The sequence below is a fragment of the Caloenas nicobarica genome, chromosome 1 (assembly GCF_036013445.1).
Source record: "Caloenas nicobarica isolate bCalNic1 chromosome 1, bCalNic1.hap1, whole genome shotgun sequence".
Classification (NCBI taxonomy): domain Eukaryota; kingdom Metazoa; phylum Chordata; class Aves; order Columbiformes; family Columbidae; genus Caloenas; species Caloenas nicobarica.
The window spans coordinates 43,961,709-43,973,960 of NC_088245.1; the positions used below are offsets into that span (position 1 = coordinate 43,961,709).

At 42.5% G+C, this 12,252-nt stretch overlaps 1 protein-coding gene across 2 annotated transcripts in view; it reads right to left on the reverse strand.

Moving 5' to 3' along the window:
- The window catches only part of UTP20 (UTP20 small subunit processome component), a 66,591-nt gene that overhangs the window by 16,773 nt on the left and 37,566 nt on the right, over positions 1-12,252 (reverse strand). For both annotated transcript variants that reach the window (XM_065658370.1, XM_065658363.1), the window contains 14 exons: positions 12,096-12,183; positions 10,579-10,722; positions 9,895-9,945; positions 9,650-9,802; positions 8,966-9,121; positions 8,439-8,579; positions 7,337-7,474; positions 5,917-6,056; positions 5,331-5,410; positions 4,104-4,393; positions 3,475-3,614; positions 2,871-3,027; positions 1,959-2,057; positions 1,189-1,356 (listed from right to left, as the gene is read on the reverse strand). In XM_065658370.1, coding sequence (XP_065514442.1) covers positions 1,189-1,356; positions 1,959-2,057; positions 2,871-3,027; positions 3,475-3,614; positions 4,104-4,393; positions 5,331-5,410; positions 5,917-6,056; positions 7,337-7,474; positions 8,439-8,579; positions 8,966-9,121; positions 9,650-9,802; positions 9,895-9,945; positions 10,579-10,722; positions 12,096-12,183 — 1,945 coding nt within the window. The remainder of the gene's footprint in view (positions 1-1,188; positions 1,357-1,958; positions 2,058-2,870; positions 3,028-3,474; positions 3,615-4,103; positions 4,394-5,330; positions 5,411-5,916; positions 6,057-7,336; positions 7,475-8,438; positions 8,580-8,965; positions 9,122-9,649; positions 9,803-9,894; positions 9,946-10,578; positions 10,723-12,095; positions 12,184-12,252) is intronic.

Below are 12,252 nucleotides of genomic sequence, written 5' to 3' on the forward strand. Positions count from 1 at the left end.
CAGGGCTCCATTTCTGCATCAGCTTCCACCCTACTCAAAAAACTGCATCTCTGAAAAAGCAATTATTGCACGTGGACAGACCCTGAATACATTTTGGTGACATTTCCTCCATGCACAAGTGTGCTGGTTTGACTGAAAATGGGTTAATTTTCTTCATGCACTTAGAAACCTTTATTTTTCATAGCTACCACGGTCAATATTTGGACTTGGTTGAGAACAAGAGATAACACCCTAGCACAGAGCTAATGTTTTTAATTGCCCTGGTCTGAGAGCTAAGGAGATTCTGAGTGCTCTGCCCACAGCTGTGAGACATTGAGGAAGGGAAGCACGGATGGGGCAGAGCTTGACTGACATTCAGACTGATCAATGAGAGTATTCCATCCCGTTAGCGTCATGCTTCAGACTTAAGTCAAGAGCTTCTGGGTCACTGTCTCTCTCTCCCTCTCCCTGGGGTGCAGCTGGGGGAGTTTTGTTTGGGATGTTTAATCTGGCCTTTTGCCATTTTGCAGAGGTCTCTAGGCTTTTCTGCCTTTTTTCCTTTTTTTTTTTCCCTCTCTTTTGGATCGGCTGTTCAGGACTGGGGTATCGCTTCCTGAGACTGGCTGCTTAGTGTGGACAGAGTTCATGGGGAATAGCATTGAGTATCGTTTATTTTATATTCTATTTCTATTTTACATATATATATTTACTAGTAGTGTATTAGTATTTTGTTATTTTATTAAACTGTGTTTATCTCAATCCAAGTTTCTCCCCTTTTGATTCTCTCCCCTACTGGGGGGGCGGGGGGGGAGGGGGAAGAGGAGGGGGTAAGTGAGCAGCTATTGTGTTTGTATTGATAGCTCAGGTTAAACCACAACAAGAGATCAAATCACAGAGTGGCCTTGTAGGACTTTGGAGCTCCAGAGGAAACAAGTGTTAGCAGAGGGAGAGGGCGTGGAGAACTCTCAGTTTCCTCTCTAGCAGGGGTTGAAAGCTTCCCAGAATGCCTTTCCCTGCCCTGGACATCGACAGTAAAAATCTCATTTTATTAGCTGGGTGCATACTAGTTTTCAAAAGAAAAACGGAAAGCCAAAGTAGGATTATGTAGGTAATTTCACGGTAGCCACCTGGAGGCACTAAAGTTTCTTTTAGACTATACAGAACTGAGAGTGCTTAGAACTGAGACAGACTGTGGCTGACTTTTCTTACCTCTTTCAGTGGCAGAATGAGTTTTGTCACCTGGCCCTTTCCTATGAACTTCCCAAGAATTTCATAGGAATCGTAACTCTTGCTCTTACGTGCTTCCATGACCTTGGAGATAATTCCCTTCACTTCTTTCTCTTCAGCTATATTCCCAAACAACTCTTGGTTGAAAATCTTTGGAAATGAGGCAAGAGAAGTGAATGAGAGGAGCAGAAAAGCAGAGTCAGGTTCCTCCAGCAGCAGCAGAACAACACTATCCCCAGTCACAGAAAAAAAATTCTCCAGGTTTCCCACAAATCACGTCTACCTTTCCTTTGTCAACATAAAACACTCCAGTCTAAGCACACCAGATGAGGACGCTGTTCTCACACCCCTCCGTCGTGTTGTGATTCAGGGAGTGAGACTGCAGGCAGACCACGACATCCAAATATACCCTGTCTGGGTGGCCAGCTGAGCTCCTGGGCTCCATGGACTGCACTGACTAGATGTCTGTTGACTTGCTCAGCCATTTAGAGTACATGGGAATATTGTTAGTTATCTCAGTCCTTAACCCATTCCCTCTCAGGATGTGGGGCTCAGGATATAGTCCCAGAGATACTCCACCACTCTACAAGGACTCTGCTGATGCCTCAGTAGAAAGCAGTCTCCCTGCTTTGCAGTACACACACAAGCAGCCCTGTTTACCACCAAGTCCAAGACAATCTATGCAAAACCTTCCCAGAACCTGCCCCAGACACTCGATGATGCTCTTTTCTTCAGTCTTGTATAGCTTTTACCTCAATCAGGATATCTAAGCAGGGGTCCAAATCACCAGCACTGAGCCTGGTAGTAAGGCCCTTCAGTAACAGGTTCACAGTGAAAGTGAGCACATGGAGCTAGAGAAAAAGAGAACAGATCATGTTTCCCAACCCCTCATAGACCTCTTCAACAATACTGCATGGGGAGATTCCCATAGCAGAGATACCACAACTCACACACTGCACTTGAGCTCTTATTATAGGGGAGGGGAAAAAAAAAAAAAAAAAAAAAAAAAAAAAAAAATATCACTGGGAGAAGGAGAATCCAGGTACTGGCAGCAGGAAGAGGACCCCTGTCCCTCTACATACTGCCAGGAGGGCTGGAATCTCCTCTTTCCCCAGTGCTCTTACTGGTATTTTTAGGCTGTATGGGTTGGCACTTTCACTGTCACAGCAGCTAGAAGCTTATGCTATTCCGCTGCGGTAATTCACATAGAAAATTTTTCTTAACCCCAGCCACTGTGGAAAGAGGAAAGATGGCTCTGGATCTAGGAAGCAAGACTTCACCTAGCTTCACCACATACTGTCTGTGCAGCCTCTGTGCCAACTCACCTCAGATGATGCTTGACCCTAATGACCTTACTAGAAAGATTTCTACCAATCTTATTAGAACCAGAAATTCATGCTTCACCTTTATGCCTCAACTCTTCAACGGGCAAAATGGAGATCCTCTCTTCTTCCCTGCTTAGACTCTTTAAGTTCTTTGGGTACAGACCCTCATTTAACACTTTGCAGAACAAAGACTGATGTAGGCACTAGCAATAGTATTTAGTTATACCAAGCTATTCTACCAGTGCAAAACAATTTCAGTACCAACTTCCTTTGGATTCTCCTCCTAATGCATCAAAAAAAACCCTACAGAGAGCAGAAGAGGAAGAATTTTAGCATTACCTGGTACCCATGGACAAGAGTGGACTTCATTTCTTTTAAGATGTACAGAAGGTACTGCACTCCCAACACTTCCATGATTTTAGTGAGGGTGTTACGGGCGATGTCCCGGATTTCCTGAAATCTGTTCCTCAGAAATGTGCAGACTTTCAGCAGAATGCTGGAAACAGACAGACAGTTTAGTTCACCTCCAAACACAGCAGAACTAATAACACTGCTTTTCACATCCAGAGCTGTACCCAAAGCCAGCCTTGCAGAAAGGCTTTATGTCATACACACACCTACTGTCCTTCAAGACTTTTTACCGACTGTCCTTTCTTTCTGTACATTATTCTTTCCCCAGCTCTGACATGGCTGCCTCTGCACCTCGCTTCACATCTCCGCTCTTATTTCAGGATTTACCAAGTTCCTTTCAAACTTAGTATACAGAAGTCGAATGCTGACAGAAGGGCATGTCACTAGGAAAACGAGTTTCCAAAAAAAGTATTTAAGGACTGTTAAGATGCCCCTCTTGGATTTAGCCTTGTCCTAACCACAGCCTGAGAAAGGTGCCTGCACTCATTTCCAGCACAATGAACAACATTTACGGAGCTCCAACAGGATTTACCTTGGCAGGTTGGCTTCCATCACCTCTTGGGGAAGACACTGCATCATCCTGACCATTGCAAAAGCTAATGGAATGCGAACTACCTCATCATCATTCACGACGTTAGATTTCACAAGCTTGTGTTCCTCGTCTCTTTTTACCTTTTTAAGAGAGAAAGACACAATGCACTTTCAACTTAGATAAACAAATTCTGCTTTTTCTCAACAAGCCCTAGAAGAGGCCAACAAGGCAAGATGCTACCATCTGCTGACTACAGGAAAAACCCAGACAGCTAAAGGACAAGTAAGACAAACCCCAGTAGCTTCAATCAGAAGCTACGCTGGGTGCTCACAAGGGGCTGGGAACTTTCCAACAGGCTGCACAAAGTGAATCATTTCACTTGCATTGTCCAAACCAGTTCTCAGCAGGGAAGTAAAGACATCACACCCACACTGAGAAGAGGGGCTGTCAGTAATCTCTGTGACAAAACAAAGGGGATAAAGCCTCTTTTGTACTTTCAGCTGGCCTCTCTCCAGTTGTGTCTATATGTTTTTTGTGCGCTGCTTTTCCACTGGCCTCTGAAGTAGCACCTCAAGCTTCATAGTAGCAGTATAGGCCTGCAAAACACCTTTCCCATGCCAACTCCTCACCTTTGCAACAATACACCTGTGCAATTTAGGCAAGATGTTGACTGTAACTGTATCTTGAATGTGTTTGATCAGACACTCCAGCTCTTCTTTATTTCGGGGTAAGAAAGAAACAGGTTTGGTCACTTGCTCAGCATCTTCAGATGTCTCAGCTGCTTGCTCAGGTTCTGCTGGCACCTCAAGCGGATTCTTTCCTTTCTTTTCCTCAACAACCTCCTCTTCCCCTTCACTCTGCTCCAGCTCCATGGCTTCTTCAGCCTCCACCACTGGCTTAAGGTCCACAGCAGCAGCTTCTGTCAAGCAGTTGTCAAAAGCACAGGTTAATATAGAAGGCCACAAAAATCAAGCCCTTAGAAGAGACTCTTGTGATGGCTTCATTCTACACAAAGCTCCTCCTACCTATTATCAGTGACAGCAAAAAATCAGTAAGGATCAGTGTTGGTTTACTGCACAGGGAAGCTCTGGCATGCTGGTTTCTGATAATCACCCCCCAGGACCAGGCTTAAAGCAAGGACTAGGTTACTCTTCAGCTGAATTTTGGTTAAGCAAAGATCAATGTGCATGAACCTTCAAGAACTGCCATTCACTTACATTTGAGAACTTCACAAGGCAAGAGGTAGTGACAAGCACAGCTGTGAGATCTCCTCCTCCTTCCTCAGAATATCCCAAAGGCCACAATATAGGTAACCACAATGGTGAAGAAGCCAAAGACATCACATCTTCCAAGGCCAGGCTGGATGGAGCTCTGAACAACATGATCTAGTTGAAGATGTCTCTGCTCATTGCAGGGAGGGTGGACTAAACGAGCTTTGAAGGTCCCTTCTAACCCAAACTATTCTATGATTCCCATGAAATGGCAGGAGAAGCAAGGCAAGGATGTACAGCACTCTTCTCAGGCTGCAGATAACCATGAGAGCAGCCAATATCAAGGACAAAAAACTCAGATGTATCAGCAGCCACATGAGTGGGTGCAGACCTTGGAGAACCCCCCAGATCCATCCAGCCTGGGATGGAGAGGTAATGTGGAGATGGTTCCCCTCACCTCACTTTGTCAACACACAGGAGGACAGTCTGCATTGCTCCTGAGAAGGTGAGTCAAAACTAACTTCCAATATGCACATTTTAAAAAGCTGGGAGTAGCTGACCTCAAGAGTGAAGCACGAAATTCCAATTAGCTGCACTTTGAGTATTTAGAAGTAGCATTTCTACAATCAGGAGCAGGAAGCTCACCTTGGCTGTCAATGGTCACAAGCTGCTTTTCAAGCGTTTCATGGTCAAAGTGAAAGGCTTCCAGCACCATCTCTAACAAGCTGCGTAAGGGAAACATGAAGAGAGATCAGTCCTCTGCACAAAAAGGAGCGGCTGCATGGACCAATACAACAGAAAATCTTAAAAGTGCTTTTTGGAAAACTTCAGACTCAGTGACACTACAGCAAAAGGAGGTTTACCCTGAAATAAAAACTCGTTGCTTTTCAGCTAGATGCATTCTGTGACCTGGCTCACTGTGAAACCTCCCATGCAGTGATGCTGGAGCAATGTAGGTGTCCCAGGAGCAAGGACAGTGTGACAGAAGCAGAAGCTGCTAATCCTGGCATGCACTCAGTGAGACACAGCTTGAGAAAGTCATGACCTGTTATTCCTTCGCAGCTGCAGCCTGCAAGGCCTGTGCACTTTCACTTGCATAAGCCCAGCTCAAAGTTGGCAGTCTCTCATCCCAGGGAAGAGGCTAAAATCCATGCGATGCTCCTTAGGGGCACTGAATTTTGCCTTAGCAGTCTTTGGAGAAACCTGGAGCGGCATTGCTCACAGTACCCACCTGACTCCCAGCTTTGGACTGATCTGTCCTGTTTGCAGGACATGGATGAAATGCTTTAAGTGGTACAGGTACGCTGACCACGAGAGATGTCGGCAGACAGCTCCAATAAGTTCAACCGAGGCTGTAACCATATTTTCATGCTGCCCAAAAGATAGAAATACAGTTGCTGTTAGCATTCATAATGAACATGTATCTAAAGCCTATTTTACTCAAAGCAACGAGACCCAGAAGAAATAATGTCTGTCTAGTGGGGATGCTTGGTATTCATCTCTTTCAGATCTCCTGATCACCAGCTACAAAAATAAAGTAAAATAAATCACAGCTCACCAAGCAGATCTCCAGACCCATTTCCTCCAAATATTTCTGCACACATTTAACTTTTCTCATATAACTAAATCTATGGGCTCACTTGTGTGAAGAACTAAAAACCAGTTGAGATATCTAACCACAGACACATGACACACTGCAGGGCTATGCTGATAAACTAGAAATACACATCATTAACCCATTTCTGATGTGAAATAAAATGTATTGGTTTCTTCACCAAGGTTTCAATCAATGCACTTTACCTCTCATTGGTTAAAAAGCAACTGCAGTCACTCTACTGGTGAGCACAGCCTGTGTGGCTGCAGGTGCTGGGTCCTGTGCCTAGGCTCTAATTGTTTCAGCTTCAGAAGAATGTTTCTGACAGTACGTGAATTAGGCATTTGCTTCATCCAACATAAGCAGCTCTGCTGTTTTTCTGATTGTACGCAAGGAACTACAAAAGTGTGAAGCCTTGCTTTTTCAAGTCACAAGTAGATAGTATATGCACATTGACATTACAAGTAATTTCACTGCATATATTTTCAATAAAATGTATAGGAAGTGACTAACAAAATATCACCCTTCAAACTTTGATTACAAAGCTGCTAATGATTTCAGGGGGTTTTTTAGCCAATTCCTGCAGTTCCCCCACAACTCCAGAGAAAACAGTATTTATTCCCACCTGAATTACTAGGCACAGCCTGTGTTTCTCACCACAGACATTCTGCTCTCAAGCAGTGACTAATCTCACAACTCAACAGGAAGAGAGAAATTTGGAGGCAGAGGGAAAAAAATAACCACCTGATTACAAAAAATGCAAACAAATATAACCCCAAGTAAAAAATACAAACAAAAAACCTCCAAACCCTGAACAGTTAAGAGATCCACTTTCACGAACCAGGACAGGTTCAGCAGATATAGGATTAGGCCCAGATTGCATCTGGACCTTCCAAGTCCTCCTTCTGCCACCAAAAGCAGCACAGCACTCTTGTCTGAAAGAAGAACACTCACTCCACAAACCTATCAGCCTTTTAAAGTGGTTAGTCTTTTATGGAGAATGGTATATCACAAAGACAAAAATATTCAAATGTATGCACTCAATTTAAAAGCTTACCTTAAGCATTTTTTCATCAAAAATGGCAGTGGTAGCATAAGGCATGATGTAGTTCTGCAGAGATTTAGAAGACAGCACAAGTGTTTTTTCAGTGAGCTGCTTAGCCAGTTTCCTCAGAGCTCGTGCCCTCCTGTGGATCTGAGCCAAACATGAGACAGGGAGTGAGTTGGTGCTCAAGTCACAGCTCGCGCGAGGGAGCACATACATTCTGGAGTTCTGAAAATGCCTGTTTTAAGTAATGACAAACATATTACAGTAATTTCCCAAGGACAGGCCATGCCCCTTTCCTTCAGCTTCTAGGCTTTCACTAAACTTTTGTCTCAATAAATATTCCAACACAATGGGATATTTCACTGTGAATTCACAATCATAAGACTATGCCATCTTCAGGTATCAGTCAAGGGAGGCAGCTGATACAAGATGAGAAGCCCTGATAAAATTAGAAGGAAAATAATGTAGACTCTACATAAAACCACAGATATAGCAAAGGCACTCTCTGACTGCATCTATGAAAGCAGGAGAAAGGCTGTATTTTCATACTGCAAGAAAAAACAGGAGACCAGGCTTTGTGCAACATTTATATTAAAAAGGTCTGTGAATGAAAAGGGGCTGCAGAACCTGCAGGCAGAGAGTAGCAGGGAACAGGCTAGAAAAAACAAAAGGACCTGTTCCCTGCCTGTGTCAGAGGAATCCTCATGACGCTGTTGCTGACTGTGGGCTGGGTCACACACAGGTTGTAATGTGGAGTTGCCTGCTCAAGATCATGAACAATCACTTAAAATGAAAGTAATTACTTTAGGTATTTTTAAATAATAATTTTTAGATTATTTTTGATAAATTAGGAAGAGGTAAAAACAGTGCTCCTAAAGCATAAACCAAATAAATTTCTGGATAGAAATATGACTTTGATTCACAATCACCCATGTGACGATGCCCGCATCTTTTTCTTTTACCAATATCTAGTGACACAGATAGCACATAGAAAGACAGTGCACAGATAGAAAGATAGTGCACAGATGCTTTGGAAAACGTTACCGCACAGAAAAACGCTTCTGGTCTGGGAGGGAGAGAGAGGCACTAGGGAATGCCTGTTGCCTTTTACCTGCATGTGTTTCATGTTCTCAAAGAAGTCCATGTCGGGATCATGGCAGTTGGTCAACTGGACCAAATCCTGGAATTCAGGATTTGCTGGGAACGTTTGAATGAGGCAGGAAAGCAATGATGTGTACTCCTGTTGGATGCTCTGCAAACAGCAAGAGGTGAACGTTAAGTATCTCTCAGAGAGGTTGCCACACACCCCTCAGAACAGCAATGCTGCCATTTACAAGTCAACAAGTCCTATTCTTTGGTAACAGCAAATATAGCTGTATTTAGGACTGCAGATAAATTAAAGTCTGCCCTCCAAAGCATGAGCTACAGCTAAGAAAAGCTGAACAATGGCAAAGAAACACAAGACAGCTGAGTTCTATGATTTTTTACATTTTTATAGGATTTCAAATGAAGGGTAAGTTTACAGTGGGTACCTGCACTTCTTAACCCAGCAAGAGACTCAGAGAACTCATCCATAAAATGTCTCATATACCTTGGTGAAGACAGCTGGAGATGCGCAATCACATAGCTCTGCCTTACCTCAGTCTTACTCTTCAGCCCCCTTCTCACAGACTCCAGGAGAGTGTGCTGGATTAGCTCCTTGTAGTCATTCTCTGTGTGGTCGATTTCTGCCAGTTGATGGATCAAACTGGTCAAGCAAAGGCTTGCATTGTCACTGAGAGCCATATCCCCCAGCTGAGGGGATGAAGAAATTGTACCATGTGAGTATGGGTAGGACACCTTTTTCTCCCCAAAAGACTGGACTGAACAGTACCACAGAACACAACAGAACAAAGCCTGTAGAGACCCAGTAACCCTTGAGAGCCTCCCTGTAGAAGTTCTAGTCCTGAATTAATGCCCACCCTTCCCATCTGGAAAAAAATCCTTTTAGATTTACCAGCAGGCCCACACAACCAGAACATGCTGCAAGAAAAAGAAAAGCAGCCTTTCAAGACTGTAATATGCCTTTTATACAGTAAAATTGACCAAACAGTTCCAGGACTCACCTACAGTAAAGCGCACTGTGCTTACTGGGTTTGCCCTTCTGGACACAGAGATGAAGAAGCAAGTGAATAAAACTTAAAAGTAGGTGTTTGTAGGAAGACTCAAATATGATCTCTAAATTTTTCACAGTGTCAAAGAACAGCCAACGGAAATAATTTGGAAACTGGATTCATTACAGACACACGGTGCACAAAGCAAGAGAAGGAACATTCAGCCAACCTGGATCGTATAGAAGCAGTTGTGCATAACAGGTATGAGGAAATCGATATCCACCGCTTGCATGTCCTTGATGCGAGCTGTGATTGACTGGAATGCTGACAGACGTACATCAAAGTCTATATCATCGAGATGCCGTTGATCAAAGGCATTCAGCTAAGAGAGAGCAACAAGTCATTCATGAAAAAGGCCAGAAACATGGCAATACAATGTTTGGGAAAAAAAGCGAGCAAAGAAACTGTGCATACCTTAACAACATCAGTAATATATTTCAGTTCACTGTCCAATTCAGATAAAGTCTAAAAAGAAACATAAAATAAAATAGCTTAACTGTTACAGTTGTTAAAAATTTGAAGAACTCAAGACTTTACCACTAGAGACAAAAAAAAAAAAAAAAATGAAGAAAGCATTAATCTTTCTCCTGTTAGAAGTTTAATAAGAGCCATTCTTCCATAAAGTGGAAGATATGTGTTTTAAGTTCCTAAGTTTCTAAATATCTACACTGAGTGTCTTCTAGGTTTTCCTGCTGAAAAAAAAAATGTTAGTCACTTTAAAGAAGTACAAAACATCCTGGCTGCTCTAAATCTATGAGAGAAGAATACAAATAAAAATCATATTCAGGATGCTGAAATCCATTCTTATTTCATAAAGGTACAGGATTTGTTAGAGATGAATTGTGCTTTATTTGGCTTTTCTTACACAAAAGAACCCTGGTGATGATCAACCAGGCTGTAAGCCAAAACTTTCACAAATCTTCAGGCAGCCCGTTAATTTCTATCATATACAATTCTGTTACTTTCACTTAACAGATGATGTAGATTAAAAAGGTTTTTAAGCTCATGTACAGAGAAGTTAAATACTGCTATTCATTTTGTTCTTGAGCTCTTAGAACAAGTAAAAAAAGCACAGAAAGACACATAAAAATGCAATACCTGAAATACAGAGCACAACTTATGTCGAGACAGTTTGTTTCGGATGACAGAAAAAAGCTTTGCCAGTGGCTTGAGAAAGCTTGTCGGGTTTGAGCAATGCCTCAGCAAGTTCTGCACTGTCTCCAGAATGTCAATCTCTGTACCCTGAAAGAGACAGATAACTGTCAATAAGTACTGAAATCTCAAGAGATTATTTCATTTCCTTGGGAAATATTTCAAGACACAGAGTGAACTTAACAACTTTGCTGTATTTGAGATCACAGATACTGAATAAGAACAACAAATCAGGAGGACACAATGCAATCATCAAATCTCTCAGAAGCACTTACAACCTTTCAGTTAGACACAAGCACGGTGTTAGAGAAGAGTGCCATCATGACGAAGGCTTCTTTTTTGTCTCTTGACTCAAATGACTCAAAGGTCAGGAGAAATAATAGAGCTTTATTTAACCTTAGTATTTATTTAACCTGTGAAACAACCATTAGCAGCACATATACTTGTATGATGTTCCTGAATGGAAATCATATTTGGTCCCATAATGATTCACAGATTTAAAACCCAAGAATCCTCTGTGAACAATTAAATGACCACTTGCAAAGCAGAAGCTACAGGTTGCTGCCTGGCAGTTCTTTCTGCAAACCTAAAATCTCTCATTAAGCAACTGCATGTCTTTTAAGAAAAATGAGACCCGAGCCACGATCCAAGGGTTCAGGCAATCAAGCCGAGTAATCAATAGATTCATTAATTGTAGATGGGACTATGTTTCTGAAAACAAGGTTTGGCAGTGAGGGAAACCCAGACAAAATAGTCTACTAATATCCTCAGTACTTGATTTATTTAACAGTTTACACAACCCTAGGTCATGGAGAGCTCTGCTTCTTGCAAATGTAGCCCATATGATTTGCATGCCTGAAGAATTCAGGATTTTAGGGAAGTTTCAGTTCTGAGATATACTTCTGTACCCACAGATTGATTCCTTAAGAGTGGAAGGAGAACAGAATGGGAGCGGGAGATAAGGGAGCATTTTGAGAGTACTGTATAATGTTTGCCTTTCATCCCACAACAGACCAATGTAGCACTGCCCATTACACAGCACGTACTACATACTCAACCATATGTATTCATATTGCTGGCCAGATGCTGTGGCTTTGGATTTGGGGTACACAAAATCCACAGTGAAGAGCTGCATTTGTTTCAAACGCTGCAAGGAATTCGGTGGATTGACTACAGTGGCAATGGATGTAAAGACTGCATAAAAACTTCTGCAGACCTTCCCCACAAAAAGGGGGAACAGAGTCAGCCTGGGCACTGGCAACCCCACAAAGTATCCAGTGACTTGTACACATCGACGCACAACAGCACAGTGTTCTGAGCTGACTACAAACACGTGAAGACTTGATTACAGGCTAATCATGAGAAATGGCCTACGATCAATAAGACTTGTCTGCATCTTAAACAAATATACTTTATTAAAAGAAAAACGTATGTTTAATGAGGGGGAAGTAATTTCTACCTACCTGCTCCATGTTACTCTGATAAAGGAAAGGGAGGAGAAGGCTCACAAGCACCGAATTCTGACTCTTTTCTTGTATAAATTTGCTGATCCTGCACAATGAGACAAGGTAGTTTACTATTATATATCAGTCCAATCACCGGTACAGAGCAAAGAAGAAC